At 37.9% G+C, this 15,875-nt stretch overlaps 1 protein-coding gene across 1 annotated transcript in view; it reads right to left on the bottom strand.

Moving 5' to 3' along the window:
* LOC131686735 (neurotactin) overlaps positions 1–15,875 on the bottom strand; it is a 143,222-nt gene that overhangs the window by 9,179 nt on the left and 118,168 nt on the right. The window contains exon 4 of the mRNA XM_058970672.1: positions 8,208–9,275. Within this exon, the coding sequence (XP_058826655.1) occupies positions 8,208–9,240 (1,033 nt within the window). The 5' untranslated portion in view covers positions 9,241–9,275. The remainder of the gene's footprint in view (positions 1–8,207; positions 9,276–15,875) is intronic.

Raw genomic sequence — 15,875 nt, 5'->3', positions numbered from 1 at the left:
AGAGTCGCGAGTCCCAAAATACTGAGGCGAGTCTAGAATCCGAGGTTCAGTGTCGAGAATGTAGAGTCCAGAGGTACACAGCGCAGTGATCAGAACTCAAAGTTCCGAAGACAGAGTTCAGAGTCCAGAGCGCAGAGTTCAGAGCCCAGAGCTCAGTGTTCAGATGCCAGAGCCCAGAGTCCAAAACCTAGAGCCCAAAGGCCAGAAACCGGAGTCTATAGTGTTTATACCAAAAATCTGAGTCCAGAGTCCTCAGCACATGATCCAGAGCCCAAAGTTCACAGATCCTAACCCAAAATAGTGAGACCAGAGTTTAGAGTCCAGATTCCAGAGTTCAGATTCGATAATCCAGAGTTTAGATTCCATAGCCCAGCGACCAGAATCCGGAGTGCAGAATCCAGAGTCTCGAGTGCAGAGTGCATAGTCCAGAGTCCACAGTTCAGAGTTCAGAGTCCACAGTTCAGAGTCCAAAGTCCAGAATCAAGACCCAGAGTCCATAGCTCAGATACCACAGACTACAGTTCAGAGTCCATAGCACAGAATCTCAAGGCGAGAGCTCAGAATCCAGAGTTAAGAAATGAAGAATACAGAGTTCAGAGCGCAGAGAACAGAGTCGAGAATCCTGGGTCGAGAGTCCAGAGCCCAGAGCCCTCAACCCAAATCAAATCTAGAGCCCGAAGTACTTAACACAAAATACTGAGGCAAGAGTTCAGATTCCAGAGCACAGAGCACAGAACCCAGAGGTCAGAATCCAGAGTCTAAAACACAGAATCTCGAGGCGAGAGTTCAAAACCCAGCGTGAAGAGTGCAGCATCTAGAGTTCACAGTCCATAATCTAGAGTTCAGAGATGAGAATCAAGAGACCAGAGTCCACAACCCAAAATACTGAGTCCAGTGTCCTGAGTTCAGAGCCCAGAGTCCATCGCACAGAGCCCAGAGACCAGAATCCAGAGACCCGAGTGCAGAGCTTAAAGTTCTTACCTTCATTGTGCATAGTTTAGACAGTGAAAAAAATGCTTGTTCGTGCATTATGGTTTGCACTATTCTTTCTTATACGTAGTTGAAGTTGGTGCAAAAAAAATGTAAAAATCTTCAATAACTCTGAAACAAATGAGTATTTTTACATACAGTCTTTAACAATATTATGTGGTTTTGATACCTACACATTTGTCTTGAACATAGTTTGCACGAAAAGTCACAATGAAAAAAGTTATATTAAAAAACTAGATTTAAGGGGGTTGCTTTAGACATAGTTGGAACCTGTGTACATTTTTCGCGACATGTCAAGCCACCCGTACATTCACGCTCTGCTGAAAATGTCTCATGTCTCAAACAGGTTAGCTTCCAAGCCTCGATGGTTGGTCTCGTGACATGTCATGGAATTTAAATGCGTCATCGGTCTTGAGACTGGTCATGAGGATAATTTACCTGTCGCGCGTAAGGCGATACCAGTCACACAGTTTACGAACCTGTACAAAGATGAACATTTTGTTATGGTTTGCTTGTTTGACCTGTATCTTATTCTTGATCGTTTAAGTACCGTGCAGTGGCAGATAAACGGAATGGTAGACGCTATATAAATTGAATTATTTTGAACTTTTTCAACTTTTTGATAGTAAATGTAGCGAGTTACGAGGAGTTAAAAATCAATAGTTTTAGACATTTTAAACGCACACTGGGAAGTAAATGCGTCAAAATTGAAAATTTTTCATCTTTTCACAGATAAATATTGTTCGTTATTGCAAACTACGAGGAGTTGAAAATCAATAGTTTTAGACATTTTAAACGCACACTGGGAAGTAAATGCGTCAAAATTGAAAAATTTTCAACTTTTCACAGATCAATATTTTTTTGTTATTGCGAGTCACGAGGTTTTGAAAATCAATAGTTTTAGACATTTTAAACGCACACTGGGAAGTAAATGCGTCAAAATCGAAAAATTTTCAAGTTGTCACAGACAAATATTTTTCGTTATTGCGAGTTACTAGGAGTTGAAAATCAATAGTTTTAGACATTTTAAACGCACCCTGGGAAGTAAATGCGTCAAAGTTTGAAAATTTTCATCTCTTCACAGATAAATATTTTTTGTTATTGCGAGTTAAGAGGTGTTGAAAATCAGTAGTTTTAGACATTTTAAACGCACAAGGGGAAGTAAATGCGTCAAAATTGAAAAATTTTCATTTTTTCACAGGTAAATATTGTTCGTTAGTGCAGGCTACGAGGAGTTGAAAATCAATTGTTTTAGACATTTTAAACGCACACTGGGAAATAAATGCGTTAAAATCGAAAATTTTACAACTTTTCACAGATAAATATTGCTTGTTATTGCGAGTTACGAGGATTTGAAAATCAATAGTTTTAGACATTTTAAACGCACACTGGGAAGTAAATGCGTCATAATGGAAAAAAATCTACTTTCACTCAAATTTTTTTTTGTTATTGCTAGTTACGTGAAGTTGAAAAACGATAGTTTTGGACTTTTTAGACACACATTAGTAAGTAAATGCGTCAAAATGGAAATTTTTTCAACTTTTCGCTAATTTTTTTTGTTTTTCGAGTTACAGTAAGATTCCGTTTTGGCACGATCCGTTGTTGGCATGCTCCCATTTTGGCACACTCCGATTTTGGCAACAAATGGGTTCCGTTTTTGTCAACATTCTTGTTGTACATAATAAATCTTTTAAAAATGTGCAATAGATATTTTTGTATCAATTGACATTGCATTTGACTTTATTTCCAAACATGGGAGTCATATTAATCCTCAAAAGCCCAAATCATTTTTTTTTAATTTTGTTTAAATTGTCTTACAGTTTCAATACTCTACTGTGATAATTTTGTGATGTTTTTCGCAATGTTGTTTTGAAAAAGCGTTATGCATTTAAAGGTTAAGGTGAAGATATGCGGAAGCCACGTTGCTAGGCACCGACTCGCTTGTTTACATTAGGAAAAACTGAAATCTGAAGTGAAAATTCAAACGCACAAATGAGAGTTTCCGAACATTTTCCTTTGGTCATCTGCACATTGGCAGAAAATTTGAAGTTTTGTTAGTAAACGATTAAAGTTTCGCGAGTGTTTTTGCAGTGGTGTGTGAAAAAAGTGCATTTGAAAAAGTGCAATGAAAACGAGAAGTGTTTCGAAAGGAAACCCCAAGTGAAGAGGGGCGATATATTCGCACAAAATAGGAGCTACAGATGGCATTCCGTCAAAAACTCGGATTGATTGTATAGGAAAATATTCTAGCTTCCTTAAGTAGCAGTTTCGTGGCACACCAGCAAGGTTAGTGTGTTGAAAAACGTATTTTTATATTTGCTCATGTCAGATACATGGTTAGGCAGGGGAGAGGGGTGTGCGCGGCGCAGAAGCTATGTTGTGGCTCGCATGTATAATGTCCTTAACTATGTTTTACACTATATGTGTCGTATTTAATGATAACAATAAGTATAGAAATGTATTGTTTATGTATAATACAAGTGGTAGCAGTGTAACTAGTGTTAGACGGAATCAATTTTTATAGTCGAATGCAGATGAATGCGCTACACCGCATAATACAACGTCACTACAAAACTTGGCACTAAATTTGCAATACATATCGAAAGCCCGTATTTAGGAATACAAAACTGATAGCTCCCAAATAGTTTACGATATCTTTTTGAAAATGCATTTTCAGATATAGTGCACTTTATATTCGTAAATGTTGATTTTGCAAACCTCCATAGGTGCCAAAATTTTCGGGGAAAAAGAAATAATAAATTAACACCAAACATGAATTCAGCGACGTAAAATTACCCCAATGTGAAGTTTTTATGAAATTCGGATCCCTTTTGAGGTTTTGACCGACTTTTTTATGGAAGGTGATCACTGTGCGAAGACTGAATTTGATAAACATATGAATAAAATTGAATTTTCTTATTTTTTCCTTTCTTCTAATTCCATTTCACACATGGTTAAAAATCCTTGAAACATTTTTGAAGTCGTAAATTGAAAATCCAAACTTTAAAAATAAGGTTCAATTTTTGGCACGGTACCGGTTTTGGCAACAGCAAAAAATAAAATTGTTGCCAAAAACGGAATCCTACTGTACTAGGATATGAAAATCACTAGTTTTGAACATTTTAAACGCACATGGGGAAGTAAATGCGTCAAAATCGCAAAATTCACTTCTTACAAATGAATGTTGCTTGTTTTTCCGAGTTATTAGGACTTGAAAATCAAAAGTTTTGAACATTTGAAATGCACAACGGGAAGTAATTTCAACAAAATGGAAATTTAAAAATGCGTTTAAAATTAGAGGTGTGCCCAGCGCCGCCGCGCCGGGCCGCGCCGGCGGTTGCAGGTAAAAATGATAAACAACTCGTAATAACAAACAATGTTTATCTGTGAAAAGTTCAAAATTTTTCGATTTTGACGCATTTACTTCCCAGTGTGCGTTTAAAATGTCTAAAATTATTGATTTTCAACACCTCGTAACTCGCAATAACAAACAATGTTTATCTGTGAAAAGTTGAATTTTTTTCGATTTTGACGCATTTACTTCCTAGTGTGCGTTTAAAATGTCTAAAACAATTGATTTTAAACACCTCTTAACTCGCAATAACAAGCAATGTTTATCTGTGAAAAGTTCAAAATTTTTCGATTTTGACGCATTTACTTCCCAGTGTGCGTTTAAAATGTCTAAAATTATTGATTTTCAACACCTCGTAACTCGCAATAACAAACAATGTTTATCTGTGAAAAGTTGAATTTTTTTCGATTTTGACGCATTTACTTCCTAGTGTGCGTTTAAAATGTCTAAAACAATTGATTTTAAACACCTCTTAACTCGCAATAACAAGCAATGTTTATCTGTGAAAAGTTGAAAATTTTTCGATTTTGACGCATTTACTTCCCAGTGTGCGTTTAAAATGTCTAAAACTATTGATTTTCAACACCTCTAAACCGCAATAACAAACAATATTTATTTGTGAAATGTTGAAAGAAATACAATTATCTCATTTTCTATATTTCCAATTATCCGCCAAAGTACGGTATCCAATATTTTACCCATTTTCAATACCGGTTCATTGTCGACATGTCACATAACAAGCAAACCTGTTTTTCTATTGTCGCGACCGTTCGCAAACGAACATACATGTCACAGTTCAGTAAATGTACAGCCGCTTGACAAACTAGTTTTGTTTTGAAACATGTACAAATTTTATGACATGTCACGGGGAAAATGTATCGTGTCATAGTACACGCACTTGTGTCACATGTCGCAAGAATCCGCAACTTGCACATGTCACGAGCAAACATGCGACCAGTCACCAGATGACTGGTCATAACCATGACATTTTCCAGCTATGGCTTTAGAAAACGCCTCAAAAAGCGATAACCTTTAGTCCTACAAGCTCAAGTTCTTCAACAAAATTCTTCACTATGAGCATTTCTATAATTTTGTCGAAGTCATCAACTTTCTACCTCGTCAGTATAAAAAGTTAATTTTTCAAGTTCGATCGTAGTAGGCCATGCTTAATTACAGTTATTATCAGATTGTGGGGAATATTCGTACAAACAATTCCTCCAAAGACACCCTGTGAATATATTCGATGGTTTGGCCTCTAATGAATTAAGTTCACGTTTTTGGCGTTTCCAACCACTGTGCAGAGCCCATGGTTCAGAGTCCAGAGTGCATAGTATAGAAATTCGAGGCCATCGCCAAGAGTCCATCATCTAGCGATGAGAGTGAAGAGTCCAGAATATAAAGTTCAGTGTTCATAGTCCAGAGACAAGAATCCAGAATCCCCATGGGAGCAAAGAGTCCAGAATCCAGAGTCTCGAGTGCAGATTCCAGAGTTCATAGTCCAGACTTCAAAGTCTAGAGTTCGCATTCCAGAATCAAGACCCCAGATACCATAGTTCATAGTTCAGAGTCCATAGCACAGAATATCGAGGCCAGAACCCAGTGTCTAGAATCCAGCGTGAAGAATGCAGAGTACAGAGTTCACAGTCTAGAATCTAGAGTGATTGGGTATTTTCGGAATGATCTTGACGAGTAGGTGCCAGAAATTTATGTCTGACAACACGTTGAAATCCAAGATGGCGACTTCCGGTCGTAAATTATTACGATTACACTGCAGGTTGTTTATCTTTGCACAGCACTTGATACTGTTTAATTTTGATTTATACAATTGATCCATAATAATAATTTTACTAGAACTGCTCTTCACAACTGTTGTCACTAGACTGCTTTAAGGCCTTAATTTTATAGTACTGTTATTTGTTAAAATGAGTATTGATGCAGGTAAGGTACAGGTGACCAGAGTAATATGCCAACTAGCAGTTGGAAAATTGGATTCTGACATTATTATGACATTCATTGGCTTAGTTTTCGATAAAAATACGCTGGAAAAAAATTCAATGGACAAGGAAAAGTTTTCTCAAATAATTTTTTTTCGTTGAAAATGCCCAATTTGTATTTTTGATGGTAGGTGAACGTAACTATTTATCTTGGAACAACATTTCATCCAAATCAAAGATGTTTTTTTTAAATCGTTTTTAAAGGTTTTAAAGTCGATTTTTTTCAGTGTAGCAATCGATGAAGAATTTTTTCATATTATTATTCAAAAATTTGACTAATTTTGTGAAAATCACTCCTACAACATTCTTTTGTAGGATTTGTCATTTTTAGACTACAGCCATTTGAAAAAAAAAAAATGGTAAAAAAGTTTGACCCTTTTCAAAAGACAGTCTAGATCGTTTTTGGAAAAACAAAGTATGCAAAGTGGTTTTTTGTGACAAAGTTCTCATGTATAGAAAGTTTCATTAAAATCTGAGAGGGTTTTGCCAACATTTGCTCGAGTTGGCGCGAAATTCGTCTATACTACCCTTTCGAAACAACCCCATTAGTTCATGTGTGCATGGTTTAAGCATCATTTACACCTATCCGATCCATTTCCGTGACGTTTTAATACGGATACAAATTGCCGGCTCCGCCTGAAAAAGGCAGGGGAATTTTGTTTTTCCCACGTCGCTTTTGAAAGATTTTCTTAAAATCATTTTTTGTTTTATAAACAAAAATCATGAATACTTTAACAGATAATACAAAATTGATATATATTTTTCCGACTGATAAGTGCAATTTTTTAAAAGGGTATTGAAAGGTTCGCTGTAGTCATCACAAAAAATCGTACAATAAAGTGTGTGCAAAAACGGCGAGAGGCAACAGTAGATGTTAAATATTCTCGAGCCCGGAGTGCTCAAATGAAAAAAAAAATTGAACGATAAATGAATGATCACTGTTAAGGCTCAAGTTACCTCAAGGCTTGGTAGTATGCGTAAGAAAAATTGTGTTCAGCTTTGCCACCAGATTATCCATTTATACCTTTTCAAAACTCTAAAAGAAGAATATCAGTCGATTTATTAGATCATCAGGATTCAATTCATGCAAAATACCTGCTGGAAAAACCATCAGCTTAGCTGGATGGTGCTTTTGAAAAAGTGGCTGTGATTTTTTATCACACTACCACACCGAGCGGGGGTACGCAACACAACTGCGCAATGAAAAAACCACAGCCACTTTTTCAAAAGCACCATCCAGCTAAGCCGATGGTTTTTCCAACAGGTATTTTGCATGAATTGAATCGTGATGATCTAATAAATCGACTGATATTCTTCTTTTAGAGTTTTAAAAAGGTTTATATGGATAATCCGGTGGCAAAGCTGAACACAAATTTTCCTACGCACACTACCAAGCGTTCAATTCTAACACATGCTTAAAAACGGTAACTTGAACCTTAAGATATTTTCTTTCACGTAGCGATCTGGAAAGTATAATAGATAGAACAGTTGTCGTGTATGTGTCGTTGTTACATGTTCAGTGTGAAGCAATTGGCTGTGCAGTTGACCGGAGCCCTAAAAATATGCAAGTTTGCTTACGTCAAAACAAGAAAAAATTGGAAAATTTGTCTAAATTGATTCTGTCTCGCGAATGTCAAGTCAATACCAAAAGGAAAATCGTGCAATGAGGAAGGACCACTTTTCCGGTTTTCAGAATTGAACCTTACAACGATCTAGCCTTTCATACATAAAATCGTGATCTTCTTTCTCACCTTCTTTTTTTAGACATCAGCAGGAATGGGGGCGAGCAGCCATGAGCCAAGTGCATTGAAAATAATTATGTTACAGATTCATTTCATGTACATGAGATTTTACGTATGAGCCTCACTTACCCACAGAACACTTGTACGTCCGAATTCGCTCCAGACAGGGATATTTCGAGGGCGTCTGTTCATCGGCTTCCTCCTTCTCGGCGTCCTTCTTCTCTTCGGGTTTGACTAGCGCTTCCGAATCGGTACCGTTTGCAGCAGCTGCTGCCACGGCCGCCTTATCGACAGTATCTTTCTGTTCCGTGTCCTTCAGCGAATCATCCAACGTCTCCATCGAAGCCAGACCGGCTTGATTTTTCGGTCTCTTTCCGAGCTCCAAATCGTCTTCTGTTTCACCGTTGCCAGATTTAAACCGTTTGGGAATTATGCTGGCCAAGGGAACTTTCAGTGCGTCCAGCAATCCTTTCTTCGGAGCTTGGCTAGCTTCTTCTTCCTTCTTTTCGGCGACGACGGTTTCATCCTCGTCCGGTTTCTTGTCGGTGGCTTCCGCCGTCACTTCGTCATTTTCTTCTTCCTCTGGCTTAGTTTTGGATTCGTCGGCCGCTGGAGTTTCTGCTGGTTTTCTAGCGAATGGATTTCTAAGCCGTAGGTTAGCGAAGAATCCAGCTCGCTTCGGTTTCTCCTCGATTTCAGCAGGTTTCACCTCTTTCTCAACGTCTTGCTTCTCTAGCAGTTCATTGTCAGCACCATCTGCTTCCTTGGTTTTGTTCTTGTTGAAAAATCCTGGCAGTTTGAAGGCACCGGCCGGAACTTTCTTGGGTTTGACCTCTCGTTCCTCCGCTTGTACTTTGTTGGGTTTATCCGATTTGGGTTTGTCTTCCTCGGCTTTGGCAGTTTCGTTCGTAGCTTCCTCTGGGATATTGATTATTTCTTCGCCGTTCGTTCCGTTCACGCTTTCACTACTTTTCTTTTTTTCGTCGGCAGGTTTTTCCGTTTCTTTTTCATCGGTTTTCTCCTCGCTGTGACCAAGTAGCTTCTCGGTTTCTTTTGCATCTACTTCCGGTTCCTGAATGTCAACGGCTGGAGCAGGTGTTTCTGTGGCTGGCTTCTCGATTACCGTCGGCGGTGCTGTATCTTTATCGTCCGTCTCGCCCATGGCTAATGAGGTTTCCTAACGGTTGTGCGCTAAATCTGCAAAAGAAGAAAGACAAATTGGAACCATTATAAAATCTGGTGGTTGTATCATTTCATTTAGTGGCTTAAAGAAATGTTTATCAGATACGACTGGCCAGATTTCGTCGGATGAATTATACTTGGCAAGAGTTCAGATCTAGTCGTAGATCTATATAATTGTTGGCAGGAAAGCCCAGGGCACAAGAGGCATGCCAGATAACAGTAACTCGCGATTACACTGGCCTGCATGTAGTAAATTGATGGCATTTTTCTGCTACCATTTTCCGCGGTCTAAACCAGTAGTTCAAGTCGGGTGCATTGTGTTGCATTTACGACCCAGATGCAGTTTTTTTTCTCGTTTGCTTTCACCGTTCTCTCCGATGCAGTGAAGCTATCTTGCCAACCGTTGCTGAAGTTCAATTTAATGCATTTCAACCTCACTCTTCACGCGTCATTCGCTCTGGGTTGACCGAACTCGTGTTGGTATTGGCTAGCAGGGCTTTTCTTTACACGGCCCAGTAGCTAGTAGGCTCAGGAGTGTAGTAATCCATTCATTGATTCAAACTAGGTAATAAATGTTCATAATCATAGTACTGCAGCCGAGGAAGGAGAACGTGTCTTTGGGAACGGGGTACGGCAATATTCTTGCTCTATGTGGCTCGCGCTCTTCATAGGTATCATTAATCCAATCATTGGCTGAGTTGAAACAGCTGAGATTGTCGGGGCGCTCGGGTCTAGTTATAAGGCATAAGTTAGCTTTGTTTCGTGTGTCGAGCAAATGGTTTGTACTTTCTGTGCACACGTTCGCCGGGCATAAGCCGGGAAATGGAAGTTAGTTGTTGCTAACAGTAAAAATAAAGGAGCAGTAGGTATTGCATTGGTGTCCCCGTTGGAACAGACGCTCCCTCCGTTTCTATTTGGTACGGTAGCTATTTCATTTTTCTTGGTGGGTTTTATGGGCTCATTAAAAAATATCACTGTCACGAAGTGATTTCTCATGATTGAGCTGCAGATTTGCGGTGAATTAAAACCTACACGAGAAACGGCGCAAAATTATTACTTGCCACGTAGGCTGTCAAGAAATGGACTTGACTTGAATGTTTCGGCTGCCAATTTCAATTGTTTCTACAAAACACCAATCTCAAAACCCTGTAATTCATCTGGCAAAAGATGCCAGATTGCTCACATCCCACCCTTTACCTAGAGCAGCAACTGATTATAGAGCTCCCATACCATTCCGTCGCCTTAAATGTTACTTTCTTGTTTTGTTTATTTTCATTACCCATTGTAAATACACACATCGCACCTTTCGGGAAAGTGTGAATCAAACATAACATGATCGTTCGTCTCGTTCGTCATCGAACCAGGGCACTCAGTGGGACAGATTTCCTGTTCTCCCAGGGTTCAGATAGCAACATTCAGACAAGACGACGGAGCGTGCTTGAAACCAGAACTTTGTCATGCCCTGCTGCTTCCACTTCCATCGTTTGTTATGTCTTAGCAGAAGGAACCCCAGGAACCAGACAGTCATGCATCTCGTGTAGCTGGGTCAATCTTGTACCACTTGAAAACAGATAGAGCAGCCGCAGTACGACCATAAATGTACGATGGATATATCTAGGACATATCAATTCTTTCGTTTCTTCCCAAACCAGATAGTCATTAATCACATGATGGACGCCTGGGAGGGTACCTTTTCCATTAGGGAGATGATGCATTCACACCTCGCTCACCTCATCTTATTAGCAGTGTGGGAGTTGGCTGGAAGTTTGTCATCCTTCGGTGCGACTCGTGCATGTCATCGCAGAGTGACAGTGCTCCTCGGGAACAAGAAAAAAGGGCGGCAATGAATTTCAAACAAAGATGCTCTCAATGAATGGAATGTTGGTTCCATTTACATGCTTGTCTGTAAATTACCTCTGCCCTTTTGAATCTTCCTTAGTTTTGTTCTTTTGCGTATCTATAGCTGCTAATGTGTGAATTCAGACGTACAAAAAGTGTTGCGATGAATGCGTGAGTGTTTTCAAGAGCGACGATGGGTTGTCACGTGACAAGAGAAAATTTTCATTGTAACTCGAATGTACGCTAAACTGCTATACAACATTATCAGTATCTTACAAAATGAGCATTACAAGAGTGTAAGTACTACATTTCGATTTTCTGCCTTTTAAATTTATGTCTGCCTGGATGCGTTCTAAACACAACTTCTAATAACTTTGCGCAGTATCGTAATTTTCGTAATTTATAAGCTATGTCCGTACGAAATTCTGAAAACTAGCAACTAATAATTCAGAAAATAAAACGGTCATCTACGAGTTGACTCTACCGCAACCGATATTCAAAGCCTCCTTTAATAATTCGCTATTCATGCAAAACCGGGCACTTTTTTGACGTAGGACTATGTCTTTGTTTCCGATATGGGGATGCACTTTGCAAATTTTACAAAAATGGTATGTAACGAAAAGTAGTCCAATTTTAAACGCATATTCTCACGATAAATTTTCAAATATTCAAATATTCAAATATTTTGCACATATCGCCCCGAAATACTTCGAAGAATAGATCCCAATAGATAAACCTAAAGGTTTTTGATATCATGGCATTTAAATAAGGTACAACCTAGTCAAAATATCGCGCATTTACATACAGTAGATAGCGCTTCCCAAGTCCGGTACAACAGATTTGTGTACCTAGCAGGCTACGCTTCTATGAATGACGTCATTACCGACTATTTAAATAATGGATTTGGCCGGACAAGCTCAGTTGCCTGTTGAACGGCAGGCGGAGCAGATCACTACGCTGCACAGTGGCGGATTTGCATAAAAACCTGTCCAAAAGTCGAAAATGGCATGGTAGTATTTTGGGTTCTAGTACATATATTATCCTTCAGATGGTGCTGCCGCATGCTATTTTATGTGAAACTCTCAAAAATTTCCATATTTGAGGTGTTGACATACCCAAACAGTTTAAACCATCGCGTTTTTTTTAACGAGTACTCGAAATATTGCAGTATTATTCAAATGTAGCTGGATTTTGATAAAACTGCCGGTTTCGAATATGGATGAACGGAAAGTTATGCTTTTTTATTTCGATTATAGATGTTTTAACCTTAAGGTCATTCGCCTCTTCGGGTTAGAAAAATCTCTTATGAAAAAATTTGTAACCCTATGTGCGGGGTCGGGACTCGAACCCTGGTACGCTGCGTACATGGAAATCGATTTACCAACTACGCTACGCCCACCCCCAAAAAGTTATGCAGAAGGTATATGCTTTATTTATATGTATTGATGTCAAAATATACTATTTTGTTTGTTTATAGAAAATGTCTAACTTTCACGATTTTGTAGCAGATGGTTTCAGCACACATTTTTGCTAAGTTATCGAAATACTTTTTTGTCCACGTATGTCCACTATGTTTCAAGACAATTTGTGTTCCTTGAACGATTTGGAACATTATAGAATTTTTGCACGAATTTGCCCGTTTTTTTAGTAATCTTTGATTAAGTGGAGACGGATTATAAGATTTGCAGTTTGAAATTTAGACTCGTGCTTTTATTGATGCTGCAGCTACTGTTGTCGTAGCGAGTCGCACAATACTGCATTTTGAACAGGAGCAATTGTGTATTTAGTGGTGAAAATTTCATCGAGATTCATAAACATTTTCAAAAGTTATCAAAAGTGGAACGCAAAAGACGAATATAATTTTGGTCGTTCATATTGAAAACCAACGAGCTCAACAGAAGTGATCGTCAAAGGTTCCAAATTCCAAAAATCGATTACGAATACCATGGTTAAACGTTACCAGGAAACTATAACGTTTGATCATGCAAAGAAAAACACATCTAGAGGTGGAATATATAACTGGATTCTACGAGCGAAAATCAGTAGAGTAATGCAAAATAATACTGGGATCTCCGTCCGTGATTTGGCTAAAACTTTCACTTTGGCGTACGGTCCAGCTTGACGAATTTATTATTTTGAGAATGTTGTCAGTCGTAGTATGTCAGCAAGCATGACAACAAGAGGTGGTTGCTCAAAACTATACCATGAAGCAGTACAAGCATGTTCTGACCAAGTATAGCGCATGCATTTAAATAGACGCTTCATCGTAATAATGGACATTGGAAAAATCCTCGGTCCAACAATTTAAATAAAACTATGAATCTTAGTGAATTTCACTTGTTTTCGTATTTTTGTCATTTTCATTTTTTAGTTACTAAAATTTGCATGCAAACTTGTTGTCAATTTTCACTCCATGCATCTCGTCAGAGAATCGGCATATTTTCTATAATTAAAAAAAACTCTTTTTCGTTTTTTTGAGAAATATGTACATAGGACAGCAATTGAATAATAATCATACTGAGAGTTGAAAAGTTGTATAACTATGTTATAATATTTCAAAATACATAGTATGAAAGGACTAATAACATCAATTCTCATAAAAGCTACATCATCTAGCCACTAAAATATCTTATTGCGTGCAAATCAACAAAATCTATCATTCAACTACACACTATTTAAAATTCTATACATTGTGAACGTTATTGGCATACATTGGAACCATCAAAACCATTACTTCGTTGAAAATTTACTTATATTTATATTAAAATGTCGGCCATTTTATATCCGCTATTTTGAATTTTAAAAATATGACATCAAAATTGTAATCTGCGCCCCAAAAAATCGTGGTATGTACTTTTGCAGGTTAATCAAAACCATTTTCGACTTTTGGCCAGTTTTTTAGGGAAATTCGTCAGTGTGCGCTGTGTGTTTTCACAGCCAGTGTAGCTGAGTTAGAAGTGCGTTACACTGGCTGTGGAGGTACGCTACTCAGTGCCGTTCACCACGCGACTGAACTTGTTTCCAGCACACTTTTATGTACAATCTTGAACACAATTATTCGTACACAAAATCGCTTGTACATTCGAGCTTCATTTGCGAACACGGTTAATATACTGTCGTGGTACTAGTTGTCTCTTTCGCTCTACCCATCATCATCAGCGTTGACTCATTTTGCTTTGTGCGCTTGGGTACAATATTTGAGGTGAATGTGTTGTTGGCAGGGTTATCGTGTTCACAGATTTTTCTGTAATGTCACAGACTTTTTTCCCAAATTTTGATCATAGATTATTTTTCACAGATGGCAGATTTTGGGAATTTTGATGAAAATTTCACAGATTTTTGGAAATTTTGTGATTTTTCGCAGATTTTTGGAAATTTATCATAGATTTTCACAGATTTTTTTTTGCTGTTTAGTTATCACAGATATTTGACCGAAAAATCCCTGTTTGTTAGCGGTTGCATGCGTAACCTGCATCATAGCAATCTGTGCTTTCGTTGCGCAAAGACGAAAACTTTCTTAGCAACAAATTTACGCGGATCGATGGAAAGCACAATGCAAGTTTATTATTTACTTTTTTACGTTTTAACGACATTCAATTAGCTAGAGATTACTGGGTAGGGAAAGTTATGAAACTTAGAGCCATAGTACTCAAGTGAGAGCAAGGATGTGAAGTAAACAGATCGGAAAACTAGAAGTGGCAGGGTCATTAGAACAGGCTTAATATCGTGCGGGCTTAATTTTTGCCTTCTGATAATGAGGGTCGAGCTTAGGCAGAATAACTACGAATCACTCGAGTTCACTATCATGTGTCCTTGATAAAGGTAGACGTATCTATCTTTACCGTGACAACGCGGCAAAGATAGATACGTCTACCTTTATCAAGGACACATGATAGTGAACTCGAGTGATTCGTAGTTATTCTGCCTAAGCTCGACCCTCATTATCAGAAGGCAAAAATTAAGCCCGCACGATATTAAGCCTGCTCTAATGACCCTGCCACTTCTAGTTTTCCGATCTGTTTACTTCACATCCTTGCTCTCACTTGAGTACTATGGCTCTAAGTTTCATAACTTTCCCTACCCAGTAATCTCTAGCTAATTGAATGTCGTTAAAACGTAAAAAAGAAAATGTGACTAACATAGTCGAAATAAAAAAGGGAAAAAAGAAAAAAAAAAAAAATTATTATTTACGTTCGATCAATTCATTGATTCATTTCCACTTAACGTGATTCATTTTCACTCAGCTTATCCTATTTTGAGTCTGCTAAAAGGTACATACTACAAAGCCTATATATGAATGAATACACTGCCACTTGAAAAACCGTTGACGCATTTAAGTCCATATATTAAATTGTTTTCGATTCTTGTATATTTATAAATTCAATATATGATTAAGACCAATGCATTCGCTACATTTGTATGCGTACTTTAAAAAAGTTACAATAATGTCAAAATATAACTAGACAGCTTGATCGATACATGAAATGTGATTATATATTGTCTAAAATTTGATTTTTCTTGATCGGGCTGGGTTTTTTACCACACACAATCGAAAAGTTTCTGCAATTTTTAAAAGCTGATCTTGTGCTATAAAGATTTATATCCAGACATTAGTTCGGTCACGGTTTTCTGTCTTCTTTCTTCAGGTCTACTCAAATAAGTTTAATCGGATTCTACTACAAATGAAATGACCTGATAACCAAGAAGGTTTGGTTCAATATGTAACATTCGATATTGATTGGTTGTGCTTAAACTATACGTAAGAAATATATTTGA

The sequence above is a fragment of the Topomyia yanbarensis genome, chromosome 3 (genome assembly GCF_030247195.1).
Source record: "Topomyia yanbarensis strain Yona2022 chromosome 3, ASM3024719v1, whole genome shotgun sequence".
In the NCBI taxonomy this organism is placed as follows: domain Eukaryota; kingdom Metazoa; phylum Arthropoda; class Insecta; order Diptera; family Culicidae; genus Topomyia; species Topomyia yanbarensis.
Note: the sequence above shows the minus strand (reverse complement) of the source record. Positions and strands in the feature narration are given on the sequence as shown.